Here is a 23870-nt window from a genome sequence, read left to right on the forward strand (position 1 = left end):
GGTAGCTGTACCACTTCAGCAGGTCAGGGCATCAGAAAAGCATACCTGATCTGTTCTTCCTAATGTAAAGAAAGAAGCAGTAGCTGGGTCCAGGGTTTTTTTGTTATCTAGTTAAGAGCTTAATTTAATTCACCTGCTGAATGTCTGATTCTGCCTGTAGTTGTGGTAGCCTCCATCTGGAGTGTGAATTAGAGCAGAGTGGTGGGGATTGAGGTTGTGAAGAAATAGTTTGGAGGCACTTTCTGCCCCCAGAAGTGGGGGGTTTTGCAATATGTTATCATCAGAAGTTTTTCTCAAAATTCTGCTTTTATAGGAGAAAATAAGTTTTTGCTTTAGGATGCTTATGAATTTTAAACATGTTTTGTATAAACATCGTAAATTTGGTTTATAATTTGACATGATGTTTATTAAAGTTTAAAAAAGTAGTATCCATCATCAATAGATTGTGGTTGTGTATGGTGCCTGTATGAACCGCATATCAACATTCAAATCAGAAGAGTAATGTACATAAACTCACGTATCTTTGAAGTACACATTTCTGCATTAATAAATGTGTTAGTACTGAAAAAAAAGAATTAAATTCAGTCAGGCATATCAAGTTGTTTAATACTTCTCGTTTGAAAAACTAGACATGAATCTATACCATTGAAGCCAACATGAGAGGAATAAGCCAATGGAGAATATATTCTCTGAGAGCTGCCATCACTAGCGTATTTTTTTAAATGATCAAAGCATGGATATGGGTACAATCAGCTGTATATAGCGTTGCTGAGTCTTCACAGCCTGGGCCTTTGTAGGATCAGAGTAGGCGTAAAGCACTACCATGTGAGAACAGAAGCTTCTCATACCCACTTTTCAATGCGCTTTCACAGAGATTTTCATTTTCCAAGAGGCTTACACGTACAGCAAGGCATCAGGGAGCTGCGAGGGCTGGCCAACCCTGGAGGGAAAGCGACCCACAGGGGCCAAGAGCACAGCCAGTGCAAGGCACGTCCTCTCTGGTGGGGCGCCCTCCCACAGCACCCAAACAGGGTGGGCACAGTCCCATGCTAGGAACAAGGTCCATCGACAGCGCCAGACACGGCAAGGGGTGAAGCAGGTCCAGTGGGGATCCATCAAGGGGCAACAAGAGATGGGCCAAAGAGGGGACTGAAGGAAAGGCTACGACGCAGGTCCAGCCGGGAGCAGCAAGAGACAGGACTGGAGACTGGCACACCTACGGCATAGCTCGGGCTGGGACTGAACGCTCATTCTTGAGCTTGAATGGGGCTCCTGGGCCCACACGCAGGGTTGTTCTGCATTGAGGAGGTGCAGGTTCTTTTGGGATCTCGGTAAGAAAGGCACTGACGCTTAAAGCTGGTTAACAACTTTATTAAGTAAAGGGTGGAAATAACAGAAAAAGTGATAGCAGTCTTATGTCTCTCCTGATGCTGAGTGTGGCTGGAGGCCCCAGATGAGGGTGTGTCAGGGTCATTAGTGCTCACTAGTGCACTTAGGACCCTGACATGAGTCTACAGGATCACAGTGTTCTGGGCACTCGTTGAGAGGCCTGAAATTTTAACCCTTGCCTACTCCGAAGTGCCAGTCATTTGAAATAAATCAAATAAGCTAAGGTCAGTTGATGCATCTTTAAGTAACAGGAACGCTACACTAAGGGTTGAAGGCTGTTAAGCAGCTGAACTGCCCTTGCTGCAATTTTGACTACGCATTGAAAGAAACAGACTCCATCTTTTTTGCATGTTGACCCCCTTTTCGCTTTGCTGTCAATCTTATCAAACCGTAGCAACATCCGTGTATCTACTCATGCTTAGGCTAATGTTTTCAGTAGACCAGAAGAGCAACTAGTAGCTAAAGCAATGAAAGAGTGTGTCTCCCAGTTCTGCACATTAGATATGTTTGTCCTGACGTGACTGCAGGTAGAGCAGGGACAGACAAGAGAACCTTGGCTGCCTTGCTTTGCTACTCAGCAACTCAGTAGAGGACTTAGACGGACACTAAAGCTGGCATCAAACTGGCCAGAATAGCTACGCCACACCAAGAAAGCTAGCCCTAGAGTTTCACATGTAGACTTAAGGCATGGTCATTTACAGGCATGATCACTACAGTACATTTCACAATGTAATGAAATTACTGATAATTTTTTTTTTTTTTTAATTTAAAAGCCAATGAATCCAGTAGATTTCATGAGCTCTGAAGAACACAAATGAAGGACCGAGATAAGCAAGACATCTAAAATAAAATCTAACAAGATGGTCCAAAACCTATGAACAGGGATATTTTTGTTTCTTTTCTTTGATTTGGTTCCAAATGAATACTGCATATATTCAGAATATTCTCTTGGTATTTCCCCATGTATTGGAAAAGTTATTTTTTTAGGGAAGTACTAGTGCCGTTCTATGAAGTCCTGAACTGACCTTATGCAGAATACTGCCTTTTATTCTCATCATTTAGTTTTGAGAAAGAGAAAATCAGAGTGGAAAAAAAGGTGAGAAAAGCTACTCAGGAGACTGAAAGAGCTTGGTTCATTTGGTAAATGCATTTCCTGAGGTAAAAACAAAGGAAGGAAAAGAATAGTATTGTTGAAAAAAACCACAAACATAAAACCCAAGCAATCAAACAGAAAACTGTATGTGAATTTAAACTTGCCAGGGTTTGAAATTAGAAAAAATTTTCCAATCATCAAAGTAGTAAGATACTATCCCTCTAGAAGCAGCAGCAGAAAAAGAGTTAGATATTTTTATGATGTCACTTACATTTGTCAAACTGTGGATAACTTTTTGTGGTGCGATTACCCAAAATAACTGTGAACTAAACCTAATGTCTCAGAATTCAACTTCCAGACCTATGTTCAGCTTCACAGTACACACAGAAACACCACTGTACTGAAGAAACAAAGGATCTCATTGAGTAGAGGAGTTAGTGCTACACAAGCAGGTGTATATCCTGTTCCCTTCCCACCAATTTCCCAGTGTGACTAATTAGACCAAGGCAGAGCACTGCCATAGCATGGTTATTGGCCTTGCCAAATTGTTTCAAGCTGGCTCGAGTATCTTTATAGATTACTACACTGAGACAAGTGGAATCACAAGCAATATCAAACACTTCTTTCAGTATATTGCTGCTCAGACCGTTTTGACAGCAGATGTTCTAGAGCAGTCCACCTCTCTGGCCCAGACAGTAGTTTCCCATTCATAGTCAAGCCTCCTGAAAGCACTCTGTGTTGAAAGTAGTTAAGTAGAAGCTAGGATATACACAAAGCAAGCAAAAATAAGTAGAATAACCATAACCTCCACTAATTGTTGACATGTGTTACTTCTCCAGTTCTTAATGCATTGACCACATTTAGCAATTAATAGTAAAATTAATAACAGTAATAATAATGATAATAAATTCCACCAGTTAACTATGCCACTATGAGACAATACTAAAATCACTGCTAAAAGGAAAGTTGCTAACTGTAGAACATTTGCTTTGTAATAGAAAATTTTCAGTCTTTTGCTAATACTGTTACAATCCTTTACCTTCAGTCCTGATGCCCATGATGAAAGTGATTTATGTGAAGTTGCTTGCTATTGTATATGCAATTTTGAAATACCACGCACAATTGACTTTGATGCTTCAAACCCTTCCCCCTGACAACCATGGACTCAGATCAAGAACTGTTGCCTTTTTGTAGAAACGAGAATTTTAAAGTCCAGTTGACCTCAACGAAAAGGAAGACATCAACAAGGATCAGTAAACTGAAAGTACTTGTCTCTGACTTAGACCATGAACGTATTCAAAATCTTGTGAGCTATGAGGTATTTTATGGTTTATCAGGATCTAATGAATTATGAGATTAAGGACTGGGCTTACAAGGGTTGCAAAACAACATTCAAGCTGAAACTGGGTCTTAAGCCTGAGTTTGACTTGTTATTCTTTCAGGCTCTTTTCTCTAAACTCATTCTGCAGCAAGTCTGAGGGAGATGCATTCGCCTTCCCTTGAGGAAGTTCTCACTGATACTCCAAAGTTCCTTTGCAAAAACATGTCAGTGCTTTTAATGAAGACATAGTTCACAATGTACCTCAGCAGGATTGCTCACATGAACACATGTTCCAAAATCCTAAGGTATTAAGTCACTTACTCTAACAGGAATGTACATTAGGGCATCTTAACAGCAATACATTCTGCTCAAAAATTATCACTTTACATACTAAGTCTATTTTTCCAAATTATTATCACTCATATTCTGCCCAAATGAAAATGTCTCATAGGTCAGTTGCTGTAGAGAACAATAAGGGGTGGTTTCCCTTTGTTCTACTTAGTTTCAGAGAGAATGTTTATTTGCTGTATTTCTTGAAAGAGCTTCCAAGTGCAGGATTCTCAAGTAGGCTGCTGAAGAGGGAAGGGCAGAGAGATGGATAATTACACCTCAGTGCAAATGATCCAGTTATTCAAGCCCTTATAAACAAGTCAAAATATGTTGTCGAGCACTCATTCTATATAAAAAGTAGTATGTATAAAAACAATTTTATGTAATTAATTATAATGAAAATAACGCATTTTCCCTGCGAATTAATTAGCTGAAATAGGACAATAGTTGTCAAAATGTGTTTAAGAAGAGCTACTGAGGAAAAAGTGGACAAAAATAGTTTGGTTTTCAGTCACAACTCTGAAAACCAGTTTTGAGTAGCAGTGTTTATAAAGTAACAGCCAGCTACCCAACTAGGCTACCCTTGGTCTTACATTTTGGAATCACTTCCCAGATCATTGTAAAGGATCCCCTGCCAGTTATTTAAGTCATAGAGGAATTCAAAGAGTTATCGACAGTTTATATAGCTCATAATCTTCTTAATGGATTTATGTCCTTTCTCTGTCCTTATGCTAGATGCAGCATGTACAGTCAGTACAAACATTGGAGCTGAGCACAGACCATAGCGAGAGACAGAACAGTTAGTGGGAGATTTTCACTTTGGTCTACATCTTTAGTATTCACTCTCTCCCTAAATTCATACTTGTGCTTGTTAGCTTCCAGAACATGCTGTGAAATCTGTATACTCTCCAAGATGAATGAGAAAACTGGTGTAAAGTATGGCAGGATGAGAAAATTTGGGGTCCCAGGTTTGATTCCTTCCATTTCACATACACCTGCTGCCACTATGACTTTGCTGCATCTGTTTGTGGGCACTGAGAAGGGTTTATCTGAAAGTTAGGGGTTTTTTAATTATTTTAATGTAAAATACTCCAACAGAAACAAAGGTGGTCTAACATCAGATTACAAAAATGTCATATCTAAACCCCTGCCTCTAAGCACAAACATCAGTACAGCCTAAAATATGAAACACTGAGATGTCCTCGTAATAATTCCGCTCATTACAAGACCCACGCATTTTCAGCTGTATCATTAAAACAGTCTCAACCCATATTATGTTTTACACATGCAAGCAATCATATTTCTAGCATCAAAATCCATGGGAGTTAATTTATACAGGTACAATTTGCTTCTCAGTTAATTTTTTGCACGCAAAACTATCCCATGGGCAAAAAAACCCAAAAACACTCAAAACATGGAAGACACTTAAAGTTTCACACTGGGAAAATGGCAGGCTACTCTGGCTACTTAAGCATTGTTCTGCTATGATTACAAGGAGTAATTAAATAAAAAATGGGGAGCGCTCACTAACTAGCAGGAACTGTCTCCCTTGAGGCTTGAGCCAGCAAAACATTCACAGGGCCGCTGACTCCAGCAGAACAACTCACTTGCTTTGAGCTACACAGTGTTTAACGGATTGAAGCCTTGATTAATAAATGGAGCAGCCTTGATTAATAAATGGAGCAGCCTTGATTAATAAATGGAGCTAATAGCAAAGTATGAAATTAGTTTGAAAATCTTTCTGCTTTTGATTGGACTCTGTGCACAACAGTTCACAGGCATTTCTGCCCCTTTTTTAGATGGCTGTTTGTTCTGTTCTTTTTTTGTAAAACATAGAGAAAATACTAACTTCCCATTGACTCTCATTGTCTGACAGAAATTCTGTTTAAAAGCACATAAAGAAAAGACCAGATTTTGCTCCAAGGTTGTCAAGTCACTATAGTGAATATAAACATATCAGCTACACCTCAGCACTTCTTTTCAGTGATGACTACTACTTATGGAGTACAAATTTACAGTGTATTTATATCCTTGCTTAGTTGTCTTCATTTAAAGTGAATACATACACACACATTTTGTAAACATAGTGAATAATATTTAATAACGTTAAATTTGGATATTAGACAATTTCAGGGTCCTATTTTTATGAATATACCGGTTATTTACAAGGCTGTGGGGTTTTTCACTGAAGTTTCCAATCTGTTCTCCCTCTACCAATATATTTTCCAAATTCTGCTGTATATACACTTGATATGTACATGTGATATGTTATTACTCTGCAATATACCACTCATTAACATTGGATAAGCTCTAGCACTGAGAGTAAAATATAGACCACCTACCTGCATTTTAATTTCTGCTACTGCTCTAACCAACTTCCCCAGAGATTAGCTTCTCATATAGTTTAGCACAGATCTAAAGAACATGATGGATAGAAGAACATCAGTTGCCACTGGAACTGGGGAACTCCATCTGAATTAGGAGAAGTAAGGCTTCAGATAGAAGGTGCTTGAGAAGAAAAATTATCTGAAGAAAAACATGTGCAATCTGTTGGTCATATCTCAGTTTGCTAAAAGACTTCTAATTTCATTAACCATGAATTAGAAACAATTTCTTTGCATACTTCCAGAAATTAAATGCAATGGCCACCAGTTAGAGCAAACCAGACTAAAAAGTCCATTTATTTTAGTTACCCCAAGACTTGCTTTCGAGGTAATACATTTTGAAGAATGTTATGTTACGGCCTTGCAGTAAGCACCTATATTTCTTACAAAGAAAACTGGCAAATGCTCTTATACAGACTCTCCACTTTATTTTCAGAGACTGAAATATGTTGCTCAGCCATTTGTCACTTATTGAGGTATACTGAACTACATTTTTCTTTTTAGTGACTTTACTCCTATATTTTAAAGTTGGCCTTTCTATTTTAGGATTGTGTTTATCAAAAAACATCTATTCTATTTGTAGTTTTGTGTTTAGTAATAGGTCAAAGCCTCTGGGGTTTCACACTTGAATGAATTACATCCTGGGGAATCCTGTGTACTGAGAAAGCCAGATTAATTAACATAATCAAACATGTCTCAGTAAAACCAGAATCTAAAACTACAGTGATGTCATATCCCATCACAACACCCTCTTAAAAGCTGGAATGTTCAAACTGGCAATACAAGTGTGGTAAAGACTACACACATGAGATCTTTATTCCTTACCATTAATATATATGTGGTTTTCAACTCTGTCAGCTTGGAAGCCAATCTAATGTTTGTAAGGTCAATTTATTGCTTTTCTAAGAAAGTAAATAACTTTGTAGCTGAATATATCATGACAAAACACTGTGGGTTTATAGATTCACATGTTTTAACACTGGAGCTATCGTTGTTTTGAACTTCTGAATCTCAAGGCTCATCAAATTTTACCCAGCAGCTTCTGGATCAAACCCAGAACATACAGCTGACCTACATTCAAAGACTTTAAACGGTGATCAGTTCTGCTCCCTCTTTAGTTGTTTTAATCTTTTAATTGCTTCAAAGTAGGATTTTTTTTTTTCTATTCTGAATTCACCTTTTATCAGCTTCCTGTCTTGCTAATTTACTACCTCTACTTATTTAAAAAATTACCTTCACTTCACAATCTTTTTTCCATCACGAAGGTGTCTAAAGAGACCTCTAAACCTTTCTGTTTTTTACAAGCTAAACAGCTTTAATCTTATGTTAGAAAAGTATTCCATGTAATGTAATGTTCTTGTAGCTCTTTTCAGAAACCTTTCAAATTTGTCAGCAGCCTTCTAACAGAATGATTATTTAAACATATCGAACCATAACATGTTCCAGGATTGGGCAGACTAAAATGACAATAACAACTTCTCATGACTAGCACTATGATTAGTTTGTCTTAATATTCCACAAGGACTCACTCTGTCACACCAAAAAGTACATTCAGTAATCCTTCGACCCGTATCTGCACGTTGGCTTCTCTGTATGAACACTGTTGAGTAGCTGCATGATCTTGCATTCAGTTGTATAAATTGTGTGTGTTGTTAAAGTCAGCTACTCTACAAAATTGACCTATGCTTATCTTTTGCTGAGTGCAAATACACAGCTTTTCAAGTATCCCCATTTTGGGGACAAAGAAAGGTAATCTACTGTTATGATCCACATTAGTATCATCTCCTTCCAGTAACCTTACAGCATTTTCAAGTCCCAGGCTACTCCTGGTGAACATCTCTCAAGCTCATAAATACAAGTGGTTTACTTTCAAATATACCCAAATACTGGTTGGACCAGAGAAAGGGTAGCTATACAGCCTGCTGGTTATGGGCAGAATTAGAGATTGACATTAATGTATTTTGGTGAAAACTTTTCATTTTAACATACTAGTGCTTTGCATTTGTAAAGAATATTCTTCAATTAACCTCCAATACTACTGAAAGTAGATTATACCAGTCAGCTTTGTACGCATATGGTATACACATGCCAGCTATCATGTTTTGAATAATGAGCAATATTTTATGATGTTGTTATCCAGGTTTATGAGGCACAGATAAGTGAACAACATTAATACTTGAGACAGATTCATACCACAGTGACACTCTATGGATTCTGTTTTTAAAATGGATGTTCAAACAAGTTTCATCTTTCAATTTACTGCATCTACCAGAAGTATCAAGAGATACCATAAAGATCCTCTAAAGATTGGACGTAGCCATGTGTTCAGCTTTGTATAATCGCAGGTAAGTCTACCAGTAGTGATATGGAAAGAATAAAAAGATGGTAATTAAAACAATAGTGAATTAAAACACTTGAAACAATTAGGGACCATTTTATCAAAGCTTGTGATTAAAAACTAAGTATGCTTCTATGTTTCTAATCTCACTGAAGTCAACAGCATGTGCTTGCATACTTTGTTGAACTGGATCTTTTCATAAATCAAGGCGAGTTATTTGAATCCAGTCAGAAGAGAGTATTTTAATATTCAACACTATCCATATGAAAATTTTCAAAAGCTTGAAAACAACGTTCGTATTTAGCAGAACAAGACAATGCAACAGCAAAGTTGCTACTTAACGCAACAGCGTCTGTTTTCCCACAGGGATTTTGAGAAGTTTGAACTCAGCATATCTAAAGTATAGCCTGTATTTATAATTAATAGAACTTTTCCTATTGGAGAACTGGAGAGTTTGTGCTGGTAGTTTTAACTAATATCATCATAAGAAAAATGCAGTTGCCTCAGTGCAAATAAATGACATGTTAGACCAATTCACTGTTGAAGTACATAACGCACAAAGATAAAGAGCACCTGGAGAAGCGGCCTCACTAAATTCTTATTTTGAGGTGTAAGATAAGAATCAACTGATCTAAATATACAAAGGAAGTACTCTATACTGATTCTGTAGAGCACCTGCATTGACAGACTGTCCTTGAGCAAATAGAGGAATTCTTTAGTTTGCTTGCTATTATGTCTTCAGTTAAGGGTTTAAAGAGGTTGTTTCCATGATCATTGTTGCCACCCAGGGCTATGGGGAAAACAAGAACAAAAGGGTAAACTTTTTGCACAGTGGACCTAGAAACTCGGAGTGCTGAATTCAAAGAGTCCCTGAATTTATGTAACCTCTAATAATAAAAAAAAAAAGTTCAGGGAACAGAGGAAATAAGTTAGCGATGTTCTAGTACATTCTTCAGCCATACACTTGATAGGTATCAACAAAGAAATCCAAACTGGATCTAAAATGTGTGGTATGTGTTATTATTTAGTGATATCTGCTGGAACAACCTTGAAGAAGAGATTAAAAAAAGAATAAGCACATGGTGGAAATGGAAAATGTAAGTTAAGAACGGAGGTGAAAGCTACATGTGGGACATCTTTTAAACAAAAAAAGACAATATACCTGAAGGTGGAACAAGTGATTTCTTTAAAGATTTCTAATGAAATATCTTATTTCTAACACACACCCTATACTTGGATATAAGGAATGCATAAAATCCCTGTTTCTTATTTCTTTCCTGCATCTCCTATACTCAACGTATCTTTTAATCTCTTTTTTTCCTATTCGGCGTAAAAAGTCGTTCTGTATTTCGCTCTCTTTGCGTCTTCCCTTTTCTGTAATGAGTTTTATTATACTTCCCTCAAATTTCAGTTTCTTTTACCCTGCTTCGTGTGCCTAATCTTCCTGAACTTTTGCCTTTTTTCCACATCCGCTTCCTTCTTCAACAGTTAAGCTTTCTATAGCTTTTTAATAGTTTAAATAAGACTCTGGCCTGAGATAATCGTGTGGGCTGCGCAAGTAGCGGAGCTGCACAAGTACTGGGGCTCCCGTCTAACACAAATGAGTGGCTATTGGAAAAAGCAAAGCCAGCAGATTATTCTGAGGCGAACACTGAGAGAGGGACATGCCCAGCCAGATACACTTCACACATGCAGAGGTCTGTCCCTGAACTGCTCCCAGATTTCTCCTTCCATTGGCTCTCCCAGACACGATGTAGGCATTCAAAGGCCAACGCCTTTTAGGCTCACAGAGCGTATCCCTGCTCTACAACCTCAGACATATTCCCCTCTTCCGTCCCTCTCCAGGTATAGCCCTTCCTCACGTATCTTTCATTGTATCTCATGTACAAGCCGTACAGATTCCCACAAATTCTTACCCTTCCCTAGTGCAAGCAGCTCCTGGCTTGCATGAAATGTTTGGTTTCTCTAACAATAACCGTAGTCACCTCACTTTCCTCCTGTAACCTGCACTTGCAAACTCATTCTCTGTTCCTCCCTCTTCTCGGGAGTAACTTTCCTGTTTCCGTTTTACAATGCTCTTTCCCTTGCTCCTTCCCATAATCCCTTCCACTCTGCTCCCCAGCCAAGCTTTCAAACTCTTTGGATTTCCCTACTAGCCCGCCTTACGGCACTAGATCATCTCCCTTTTCGAAAAAGTGCAGTAGAACAGGATACACTTTTTCTGTGTCCGACAGCACTCTACTTTCCAAGAAGGAGAACAGACCGAAATACAGAGGTGGGGTCGTCCCCGTCCCGTCCCCCCCCCCCCCCCCCCCCCCCGCCTTTTCCGCAGAAAAAGCGCCCGCCAGCCCCACAGACAAAGCAGAGTAACTCCCCCACCCCTCCTTCCCCAGTCCTTTCCGAGAGCCGAGCGAGGTCCCGGGAACTCGCCCCAGCTCTCGAACGAGAGCTGCCCTGCGCGGGCATCCCTCCCGCCGCCCCTCTTCCCGCAGGAGGGCAGGCACTCACTCGGGCCGGGGCCGTTCTCAGCACGAACATCCACCACCAACCCCGCCTAAGCCCTCCGCCGCGCCCCCGGCGGGGCCGGCTCCCCTTGCAGGGCAGCCGCTCCAGGGCGCCCCCTCGCCGCCGCCCGCCCCGGGCCCGCCCCGCCGGCTTCCGCGGCGGCAGCGCGCTCCGGGGCGGGGGACGGGGGACGGGGGACGGGTTTGGGGGCGGCCGCGGCCGGCCCCCCGCCCTGCCTCCCCTCCCGCCCCGCCGCCGCCGGGGCCGCGGCGCCCTCCGCGCCCGGGCTGCGGCCGGCGGCGGCGGCGGCGGCGGCGGCGGCGGGGGGGGTGCCGGCTGCTGGCAGGAGCCGGGGGCAGGAGGGCGGAGAGGTGGGCGCTCCCGCCGCCGCCGCCGCCGCGGCTGAGATTAGGCTCCCGCTCGGCTGCGATGCGGAGCGGCGGGGCCGGCGCGGCGGGGCCCGGCGGGAGGGCGCGGGGCGCCGCCGGGCACTAGGCGGGCGGCGGGCGCGGAGCCGCCGGAGCTCTCCAGGGTGTTGGGGCGCCGCCCGCCCGCGGGGAGCCGCGCCGCCGCCCTCCCCGCCGCGCCGAGCCGCGCAGAACCGAGCCGCGCCGAACCGAGCCGCGCCGCGGAGCCCCGCCGATGACTCGGCCGCGACCGCTCCAGGGCGCCGCGGCCCCCCCGAGCAGCATGGCCCGGATTAGGTACCTCCGCGCGGCTGTCTCGGGATTTTATCTGTGGGAAGCCGCGGTACTGCTCAGGTGAGTCGTTTTTCTTTGGGGAGGCAACGGTTCCCCCGCCGGTTTTCTCGGGCGGCTGAAATGCCCGGGACTGGCGCGGAGAGTCGCCGCGGTCACCGCCTTGCCTCTGCCGCTAACGCCCGGCTGCCTCCGGCAGCCAGACTCCGGGCACGGAAACTGTACGCGCGGGGTCCACGCTTCGCGAATGGCTTTGTAACTTCGCATTGCCTCGAATCTGATTTTGCGTTTCGCACGCTGGAGGCTGTGCATTCCCCTCAGCTGTTCACAGGTAGGGTTTCCCTGTTCGATCTGTGAGTTTTATCACTGTTTTTAGCAGGAATTGCAACATCAATGATATTGAAAATTCTTCAGGTGCAGAGTGTCTATATGTAAAAGTTACGGAAGATGGTCTGAGCTGGGAGTATATGGACTTATTTATTACTGTCAGTTCTTTTCAGTAAGAGGAAAATCGGGGATTACGTTAGGTCTGAGACGTCTTGCACAGAAACAGAAAAATGATAGCTAAGTGAGCAGAGGATACGGTCTACAGAATTTCCCTCGAGAGGGAAAGCATCTGTTGTACCGCCGGCAGTCTAGGATTTGTACTACGAAAGACGGCAACATACCCATCGATTATGACCTGAGTAGAAGACCGAGGTCCATACGGCTTCTTCTGCTTTCTGCCCGGCACACTTTTCCTAGCTAAAGTAATGTTATGATATCAACGCAAGCATCCTTTTAATACGTGGCTCTGGAAGTGTGGTGTTAGCAGCGTAAAATAAACTTGAGTCCTCCATTTAAAGGTGAGGGAAAACTTGAAAAGAAGAATCAGACGTGTAAAGAAGCAGACTTTAATGTCGTCATGGATTCACTGGTGGTGCAGAGTTAGCCATGCTTGTTATCAACAAACATTGTAGCTCCATATCACAATAAACAGACTATGGCATATAACATGACAGTGCCAGACAGTGTGAAGATTCACATTGTTACTTGACAACGATAAAAAAGGAAACTTAAATTTGAAAAGTGGCTCTCCAGACAGAGTTTGGGAATTATACATGCGAGGGATTTATAACCACAAAGTTGAAACGGTAGCGTGCAGTGCCCCACAGTGATGGCAAGCTTCACAGGTGCTCCCAGGTTCATAGCAAATCTTTCCTTTTTGAAGTCAGCTTAATGACCTGTTTCGTATCAACATATGCAACGGAAATAGCTTATAATGTGATTTTACTGTAATTGTGCCAAAAGAAAGAGATTTTGAGAAACTGGGTCACATGGTATGGGATTAATTGACACTGGGAAGAAAGTGTAAATGCACATATATTACAGCTTAAATTTTCCAGTTGCATTGAGTATTTAATGTTCAGAGTAGATGACCAAACCCCTGTGCACTGTAGGCAATACAAGCAGTACTCTGCTGTTATTATTCTATTTCAATGTACTTATAGAACTTATTTTTCCTCTGCATATTATTTAAATGCCACCCTACTGTTGAGTGATTCATCCTTTATTTTAATGATATAAAAACACATATTCTAATCCAAGGGGGGGGGGGGGGGGGGGAAGTGAAAAAGTCAGTTTTGGAAAGCATACATGTATTTTGCATCACATAATTCTGGACTAACAGTTAATTGTTTCAAAATCTATACAGGCATCTTATTTTGCATAAATTCAAACTATTCTGTTCAGTCTCCAAGTAACTGCTGTTTCGCAATAGCTTTCTGCTCTTAAATTGTCATTTTATGACAATGAACATGGTGAACATGTGCACAAGGAGTATATAGTCTGAGAAAGACTTCAGAAAGCTGCTCAGAATCTATGTGTAACTTTGATATGTATCTCAATATAGAGACTGCTGGTGACTTTATGTCTAGCAATAATACCTGAGAAACCCGAGTCAGTTCGAGACACAGAGGAGTTCTCTCCATGCTTTAAAATGGAAAAAGTGTTTAAAAAAAAAAAAAAAAAGTTAAAAGATTAAAACCTGTAAAATTCCCAATCTTCCTGGAGCCATTAATTCTAGTTCTTTTCCAACTTAAGGCTTGTGAAATGATTTACATTAGAGCAAAGGGAACACGGAACAGGAGGACGCTGCTTCCCCTCTGTGTAAGACACACCGACTCTATCCTTAGCACGTATCAAACACCCTCAGTGAGAAGATGGATGTGCCATGAATTTCTAGGAACAACCAAACCTTAAGTGCTTCACTTGCTCAAACGTTATGGAAAAAAATAATGTATGTTCTCTTACATTGTGCAACATTAAAACTTTTCTGCTCTTTATTAACAAGCACTCAAGGCTGTGTGAGAAGACTGAATGAACCTAACAGGAAGAACCTTCAATTCTTGTCCAACAGCCCTGAGGCTGTTTAAAGTGATTGTTTATATGCCTGTAAAGATAGACATTTAGTCTTATTTTCAGTACAGGTCAAATGAAAACAAAAAGGATTTTTTTCAGTATAAAGTTACAGGTTTGTTACTTTAATGAGCAAAGTCTCTGGATTGGCATGCTTCGTAAGAGGAAACTGCACCTGATTTTTTTTTTTTCAATAATAATTTTTCATCCCACAGCTAAAGGTTCTTCAAATGCAAATGACTGAAACAAGATGTATAAAGATTGTAGTAGGATCTAATTATAATTCGATCTCTGAAAGACATTGTAGAGAGACTAAAATGTTGTTAATAGTCTTTCATAATATTGTACATGTTTGTACTACTATGTCTTAGATTAATAACATACTTGTTGGTAATATATTAATAGATTGTAGACATGAAAAACAAGGGTTTAACCACATAGCACTCTATTATGTTTTCAGTGATATATTTAAGGACTGGGAGAAAAGCAATAATCAGACCAAAATTAAAAAATTATTATTTATTAATGACTGCCAGGCCAAGCCCCAGTGTGATATTAAGAAGAGGGTAGAGGTGTAAAAATGAGGGTAAAAGCTAGGGAAAATAAGGTAATGGAGCCTAAAAATAACTGTAATTCACTACCAAAGGAGGAAAATAAACACTTCTAAGATATGGTTTGAAATTATAATAATCTCTAAGACCGAGTATTTCTCTGAGTTTTCATTAAAGGAACAGTGTTAACAGAAATTCCTCTGGATTTGTCTGGATCCCAAGAAGTCAGGCTGAAAGCGAGATCATATTTGTAGAATGAACACGAAGACCATATTTCTTATTCAGACAGTTTTATGACAGCTCTTGAACTTGCATGGGCACCAACACAGGTCTATTAGAACGACACTGTCAGGGACTTGCCAGGTACTCTGCTTTCTCCTTATGGTATAGGTATTTTATATGTAGATGTGTGTATGGGGAAAGCGCAGGGTGAAAAGGTAGGTGGCACTGTGGAAATGCAAAATAGATTCTCCCTATATGATACTGCTTTAGTTATCCATATTAGCATAGACAAGAATCATGGTACGATTAGGTTATTGCCTCTTTCCTTGTTTTATTCACTACCCCATTGTCCTTATCTTGAAGGAAACAGTGTCACAGAGACAGCTAATTGCACGTAGAGACCAGGTTCTTGTGGAAAAAAGCTCCAAGCAACCTAACTCTGGGGCATGTCCGAGCTTACAGTTAACTGACTTTGAAATTATTCCTGCATTGTATTACAAATTGATTTCAGATGAATAGCTTTAAGAAGCAGAAGTCAATATCCTTTAAGCCAGCATTAGTTCCTCCAAATAATGAAAGAGAAAAAAAACCAGGTAGAAAATATTAACTCAGACATATCATCAAAAACATTTTTGAAAAGAAAGATTTTCAGATGTTCTAATGAGACTTCAGTAGCTTATTAATAAGAATTATACCTACAATACTATTCAAGAAATAAAAGTGTCTGTTAAAATCAGGATGTGAATAAAATAGCGTGTGAAAGAAAATGTAGTAATTCAAGATGAGAGCACTGAAGCCCAGTACCTTTCCTCAGCAGCCCAGACTCAATTTGAAAAGATAGTTACTGTGGGATAAATCAGTCAACAGACTCCAGGTCCTAATGCAAGAGATTTGGTATGTGTCAGGGAGCAGCAAAGGAAGGGAAGGTAAGCTGGGAGTTCAGACTCACAGCAAGGCAGGCAGGAGTGGGATCCTACCAACAAAGTTTGCAGTTGCAGAGCACCTGTGCAGGAGCAGAGCAGATCCAGTCCAAACAACAGTTCAGATTGACAGGCCAGGCTGGTAGTGATGGGGCAGGTCCAAGGTCAAGCCAAAAAGTCAGGTCAGCAGATCAGGCTCAGGGTCAGAATTAGGAAGGTGCAAGGCTGGGTGAAGGTATACTTGCACAGTAGCTCGCACAGAGACCAAGAGCGTCTCCCCAGCACTCCTGAGGGAGAAAAAAAAAAAAAAAAAGGAAAAAAGAAAAAAGAAATGAACAAAGAAAAAAGGAAAAAACCAGCTCCTGAGAGAAGAGGGGTGGGTGAACCCCTGCCGAGGCTTCTAGAGCTTTTTATCAAACAGCTCTGCTTCAAAGCTGGGCTGCTGCATTATCAGAGCTGGCACTAAGTCCAGGTTGCCAGACCCCTGGGATGAAGGAAATGTGCTCAGGGTCCTTAAAAAAATGTTAGGAGGAGAGCGTCGGGGTTCCCTTGCAGGATGTACCCATAGGCAGGCATTCATTGTGCTTTCCAAAACTCAGACGAAAGGAAAGTGGGGGGTTTTGTGACGAAGAATACATGATTCAAATTCTCTTATTTTTCAACTATACCAGTGAAAACACTGAAATCCCTTTGAACCAAATATGCGTTTTGTCACGAGTATGAATTTGATCAGAACTTTTACTATCCATTCTTTATTTCTATAAAAACCAATTATTTGTGCAACTACCATGTTTATAATTTTGAGAAGGAATTGTTTGTAGATTTTTGAGTTTATAATGTTATAAACTGTAAGAAAAATAAATAACAAAGAAACTTCAATTAAAACCATGAATCTTCCAATTCTTACCATGCCCATGACATTTGCTTACTTTTCAACCTCTCCTAATTCATTCCTAGCCAACTGATGCTAACAACTGAAAGCAAGTAACATTGTGAGATAAGTGCTGTGCTTCTATATGATGAAAAAGGTAGTAGCTCCTCTATCAGATTAGTCTTGTCCAGATATCCTAGGAATCATGACAATTAGAGAAAATGAAAATTTTTATAAGAATAGAGCTTCTTATTTTAACAGATTTAGAATACAAGCTTCAAATGACCTTACCGAGTATTATGTAATAATACCTATAGGGAATTATTCCTGCAAATCAGCTTTTCTCAAGTAATGAGCAATGAAGAGCCCCTCTGTGTAGTGTTGCATCTTCTCCTTTTTATTGCTTTTTCTACTAATCTTCATGATGTTTATTGGAAGAATCAGTAAAAGGAGATGGGAACTAAAAAGGAGTAGCTTTACTTTCACTGATATGTAGGCCTTGTGAACAGATGGAGTCAAAGCCACCTTTTTGAGGATATTGACTACCAGCAGAAAGGGAACATTTCCGAGAGCAGGAAAAGACACAGCTAGAAGCTATGTGTAACAAGAATGCAGGACCAAAGCAGAAGAATTAGAAGAGCATCATGAAGCAGAACAGTAATGTCAAGAGAAAAGAAGGCGAGAATCTTTGAGACTGTACTTTTTTCTAGCAGGGACTATAATCCATTATTTTTTATGGCTTCTGAAACAATATGATCTTTCCTGACTGATGTCTTTAGCTGCTGTGTCAATACAAATGCTAAGTAGTGACAGTAAAAAGAAAGAATGAAGGAAAAAAGTACAAAAATAGACGGCATATGGTTATAAATGTATAAAAGAATGCATTTTGTTATTACTCTTCCAGTCAGCTGTAATGAATTACTCCAACCTTATTCAACAGCAGACAGGGTAATAATACTTGGTCTACATTGCAGTGGACTTTCTGCATAATGAACGCTTCCTATATAATTTTCCTACACCACATACCACCCTGTTATTCCTGTAGACCTACCACAGATGTACAAAATGAGCAGGGACTGTGGGGAGAGTCAGGACTATTTCCAGGTAGGAACTTCCCTAAGGAGGATCAGAACTCTTCAATGTTGTTATTACTGAAGTTTCTATTTGGTGACATGAAACATCAGCGAAATGTAGCTTCCGAGGGAAACAGTTTGAGACCACAGAAAATGCAGAAAAGTTCGAGAAGACTTGATAATCATGAGATAATCATGTGGTCACTGATGGGGCTGTTGAAATAATGGAGCTGCACAAATAGTGGGGCTGCCATCTAATACAAATCAATGGCTGTAGGAAAAAGCAAGCCAGCAGATCATCCTGAGGCTGTTTCAGTGAAACAATGAAGCGAGTAGAAAGCAAACACAGGAGTACTAAATTATCTCCGACTGGGAGATTGAGTTAATTGCTATTAACCTGAATGTGACTGTTACAGCTAAAACTAATTTAGGAAGGGTATCACAAGCAAAATCAGTAGACCTATGACATTTAAAAAAGCAAACTCATTTTCTCCTCTTCCTGATTAAAATTCAAGCTGCAGTTATAACTACATAACCTACTGTCTTAATATTTTGCCCTTTGTTGCATTCCATCTTTGATATAAAATATATATAAAAATACCTTTGACAGGAAAAAATATAATAGTGGAATATGTTACCCATCTCACCGTTGCCCAAGGCTTCAAATACTATGTACAGTTTGCATAAGAGTCCACTATGTCTAGAATTTATCTCCAGTTTCTTGTAAAATACGTTTTTCTACCTTTCAGAATTTTGAAAGGTGAAGGTAAAATATAGCCTAATTTAACCCTAAATAGCATCTCTGAGGATCCGTAAGTACAATAATATATCATTTCCAAGATGACTTTCTATAAAATTGGCTGCTTAGAAATTTGCATAATTTTTACCAACAATTCCCTTTAATTAACTTTAATTTCACAACTAACCACTCAGCAGAAATGCCTAGTAAATACAGTTATACCAGCATAGCTCTTCAGGTTTTTTTAAAATTATTATTTCTTTACATCTTAGTGGGTGACTGCAGAGCTTAGGGACTTTTTTTGTGAAAAGCTGGTTTATAATGTTCTGGTATACAATGGGACTTGTTTATTAAAAAGATCCTGAGTTCTTGTCCTGCTAAGGCTTTCATTTCATAAAGTTTTCAAAACTGCACTGTCATCTGTTAGATTCAGTAATGCGCAGGGGCATCCATGCTCTGGGCATATGTAGGCTAAGACATATTCATCTGCAGGGACCAACTAAACTTCCAGTTTTGTGAGCAAAGTATCCGCTGGCTAAGGGTGCCCTACTAGATAAATAAAATAAATGTCAGAAGGTGGTAACTTGCTGGCAAAAGTAGGGTAAAACTTTTCATTTATTTGATGGGAAAAATAAAAATTTTGAAATCAATCGTGACTAAAGCACTGACTTCACACAGCTAAATTATGACTAACTACAATATTCTAATCTAAATGTTAATTCTGTGCCTAAGGATCTATATAATGCCTCCATGAAGGGTTGCGCATCTGAGCGATGTTTTCCCTGATGCTATCGGGTCAGACCCTTTACCGTTGACTCAGCAGTATTAGAACTAAAATCAAAGTGGGCAGATATCAGCATTACATCTGGACTACATCCCATAAAAGACTTCTTTTGAAATCCCTAGTGGGTTTTTTCATTTCTTTATTCTATCAGAAAAAATGCTTTATGCAAACTTACTTTTTATTTTTTCCCAAAAAAAAGGAAGCAGATTTATCAGAGTTTGCTTTAACTCTCAATTTGCAAGAGTTAAAGCAAAATGAACTATCTTCTGTTTTCCTTCAGTTCTTGCACACTAAAGATTGGCTACTCAGTTGTTTTGAACAATATTGCAATTTTTTACTACGCAAAGTGAATATGAAATGCACCCTCTTGGGACAGTAAGCCCTGGTTGCAAAACGTACCATACAGTAGAGAACTGGCATTAAAAGTGCTATTTGCAAGCAGTTTCTCCATACATGCATTAAAATTAAAATCTCCAAAACTTATCCCAAAATTCTTACACTGTGCAAATGAACTCTGCGAATATACCTATATCTTTACCTGTTTTTGTTGTTCCTGTACACGGATCTTTGGAAGTAAAAGTACTCAAATCTTCCTCTGTAATCAAAATGTGAGCACAAATGCACTTGTTCAGATTCCCTAAGTAATGGTTAACAGAATGCCCTTTTTCATCCTTTTTAACAGCGATGACTCCTTCGGGAGATGAAGTGGTTTGCACGTAATAAAGACTGGGACACCGTTTGGGGGGCTCCTCAAAGTCTCCACAATCGCCCAGAGAAGGGGAGGGGAGGGGGTGCTCTGCCTGGACCCCATGAAGCCCCCGGCCCAGCCCGCGTAGGTTCTGCAGGGGTTGGCGGGGGATTGGTGCCTGTCATGATCTTTCCTTCACCCAGCATATTTCCATTTGTTTATACGAAGCTTAGATGACTCGGATGATAATGAAGGGGGTGCTGACATAAGCAAGACTAGTATAGCAAAGACAAAACGTGTAGCGGGGGGGAAGTTTAAACACCACTTTCTGTGTGTGAAAGAGAATGCGTGTAGTGGACCACGATAATTTTTTTCGGAAATATGAAAGGCTAGCAGCAATGTTTTTTAACCTTCCCGTTATTTTGTTCGACTTATTCAGTAAGCAATATGCTTCAGTGCATGCATTAGGAACACTGGGTCCTGTCATTATGTGGCATGAATCCTGCCACTCTTATCATCACCCTGAAGCTCAGCCCTGTTGTTGCTTAAAGAAAGTCTTATACTGAATTATTATAGTGTTGATTCTGGATAGAATTAATAAAAAGGAAGAAATTACTTAATCCACGTATCACATGTAAATTAACACAGCTGGTTGAACATCACCATTCCTGCTCACAGAAAATTCCAAAGCTCTGAAAAGATTTTGTTGCTTTTTCAACGCACAGAAGGAAGTTTAAGTTGCAGAAAGCAGGAAAAAAATCACTGTCAATTCTGTGGGGGAGATGTCCAGAGAAATTTTTGAAAATTAGAAACCAAGACCTCACCTTGAGTTCCCTCCGACATTAGAAAACTGATTGTGGCTGACAGAATAGAAAGGACACTGGACAATAGTCCACCCAAGCCTGCCAGCATTTCATTAAAAAAAACATTGAAACAGATATGTTTCTGTAAAACTCTATTTCAATAAATCAGTATTTTTTCAACTAGAAATATTGCCTTAATTGAAAATTCTTAATCAATAGTAACAACACAGTATATACTAACACTTTAATTAGCTGACTAATCAAAAAGAAACAATTTCATGAAAAGTGTTGCAGGCAAGAACTTTATATGCACTGAGTTCTACTTACTGATAAGTTTTGACTTGTCTGGGTTGTAGTCCTGCTTGTTGAAATACTTTATTTTAAGGTGCGTGACTCTTCAGGCTATATTCAGCTCTTCTCTAACTGAACTCATACCTTATCTAACTTATTTGGGGGAAAAACTCTCATCTTCTTAACAGCCATCTGACAGGCTCACTGAAGATACAGGACAACATTGTTGTACTGATACAAGCAGAGCTTCCCTAAGGCAAAGGGAATAGTGTTTAATTGAATTGCGCTTCAGTCTTCACAGACCCTGGGGTTTTAATTCAAAATCAAATTTTTATCCAGTTTTGATAAACATCAACCATTTCATTCTGTTATAAGATTTTCTATGAAGATTTTTACGAATAGTAAAATAATTGTTTGAAAAGAAACATCAAAGAATGCCAGTTTTCCGTTTCAGTTATGGTTTTCAACTCATACAAGTGGATTTTTAAAGCAAAACCAGGCAAAAGAGGAACAGAAGACTTATGACATTCTAATTGGTCATTAATTATGATTAAGATAAATATATCTTTTCTACAGTTGCACACTTCAGTGGACACTGTTCCTGTTTCTATTGAGTAAGAGTACAGCAACGTAGTGGATGCAAAGTAAGCTGATGGGGCAATGCCACAACAATAGTAAAAAACCTATCCAGTGAATTAGAACTAGAAAACACAGTAATATGCAGCTTTACAATTTCAAGGACATTTGGGGATGCATTCAAAATACAGGATCAACCAAGCAGCTATAATCTGGAGAATTCTGTTTTCAGAATTTCTGTTTTGCCTTGGAAAACAATAATTTGCAGTTTTAGCCAGGCAAAAGTCTTGTTTTAATTAATTCTCTTTTCAATCTAGTGCAGCCTCATTGACATCAGTTGAATTACTATTCATTATGGTGGTGAAAGACACCAGTCAGTTCCTGCACAAGTTCAGCTGGTTAGAGGAATCATTCATTAATCACAAAAATAAATGTAATTGTTCAGCTCTGAGAAGCCTTTATAGAAGGATATCTAGTGTTATAAAAGATAATATTCTGAAATTATTTTACTTTGTCATTTTGCAGTCTCTCCATTACCCCAATATCTTTTCTCCGTTATTCAGTTAATAGTAATGCAAGTTTGGATTGCTATAAATTAGTGATTTACAGTTTCTATTTTCAAAGATATTCTGTTCATTTTAGCCAAGTATTTTCTGTCTAAAAAAACCCAAACACCAAACAGTTAATTGAATTTTGGGAAAAATCTGATTTATCTTTAAATCAAAGTTAGTTCAAAAACTTAACCCATGCAGTAGATCTTTGGAAGAGTGAGAGATTTGCCAGAATTTGAATATTTGATACATTCTCTGCTCCTTGCATAGCTGTTTGAGTCAGCTTTTTCTCCAAAAATGTATGTTGAGTAAATTAAGAAACAGCAAGAAAGTAAGACCTGAGTTTAGAACATTTATAAAAATAAGGTGTGCAACAGGTACAAAAGACCACTAAGGAATTAGGTGCTTCTGGGAAAACAACGAACAAATGCGCAGATCAGAGTCACAATTTGTAAAAAATCTCAAGAAAATTCACATGCTGAATGGCTGTAATTGGCAACAACAAACTTATCTTAAACAAGAAATTAAAATTAGAGGGACAGCCTGTGGTTTATGGAATCCAGTTGAATCCATACCTTAATTAAGCTAGAAAGCCATGCCCATAGGATTGTGAAGAATGCTGACAAATTATTTTTATTCCTTTACCCTGAGGGATAATTATTTTTTTCCAAAGGGGCAAGGGGAGATGGGAGGGTGTAGTAAAGCATTGTGCTTATATATGTGCGCTGAGTCACAAACAAAAATAAGTATATACAAATTTAGCATCATCTAGAATATATAGCCCTCTGACCTGCAGAATGGTGATCAGGTCAGAGTGACTTAATCAGAATACTTAAAACCCCATTGTTCTGTATTTTTATTCTCTGTTAAGAAAAGCTGAAACACTCCACAGCAATCCAAAGCTTTTTTAAACTATAGTACATGAAGTAAATAAGCTATAAACACTATACCATTTTATTTCCGTGACAAACAGGACTGGAGGAAGACTGTAGGGCTGGAGGAATTCTCAACTGTATTAAGAAAAGGGAAAAAAATATGACACCATAAAGGTATCGGGAACATCATAACAAAATGCTTGTAACTATTGCCTAACCTAAAAAGAGCACTAAAATGCAACGTTACTTCATTCACTGACACAGAAAAATGAATTTTTTCCAAATCTGAAAGAAAAGACATTTTTAATAAGTTTCATTGAAATGCAATCCCATGTATTGTTCACGTAGTTTTCATTTCTAACTAAATCACTAAAACAATAATGAATGGATAATTAGTGATCTTAAAATGGAAATTTATTGTTTGTTTCACATAAAAATTGTTACTTTGGCTGAAAATGTGTCCGGCTGTAA

General features: G+C 39.5%; 1 protein-coding gene across 3 annotated transcripts in view; it reads left to right on the forward strand.

Annotated features, from left to right (window-relative positions):
- The first annotated feature begins 11967 nt into the window (after nt 1-11967).
- Nucleotides 11968-23870, forward strand: part of GLRA3 (glycine receptor alpha 3) — a 99615-nt gene continuing 87712 nt past the window's right edge. For all 3 annotated transcript variants that reach the window (XM_049796035.1, XM_049796026.1, XM_049796042.1), the window contains exon 1: nt 11968-12121. In XM_049796035.1, coding sequence (XP_049651992.1) covers nt 12003-12121 — 119 coding nt within the window. In that variant the 5' untranslated portion in view covers nt 11968-12002. The remainder of the gene's footprint in view (nt 12122-23870) is intronic.

Source organism: Accipiter gentilis, chromosome 3 (assembly GCF_929443795.1).
Source record: "Accipiter gentilis chromosome 3, bAccGen1.1, whole genome shotgun sequence".
In the NCBI taxonomy this organism is placed as follows: domain Eukaryota; kingdom Metazoa; phylum Chordata; class Aves; order Accipitriformes; family Accipitridae; genus Astur; species Astur gentilis.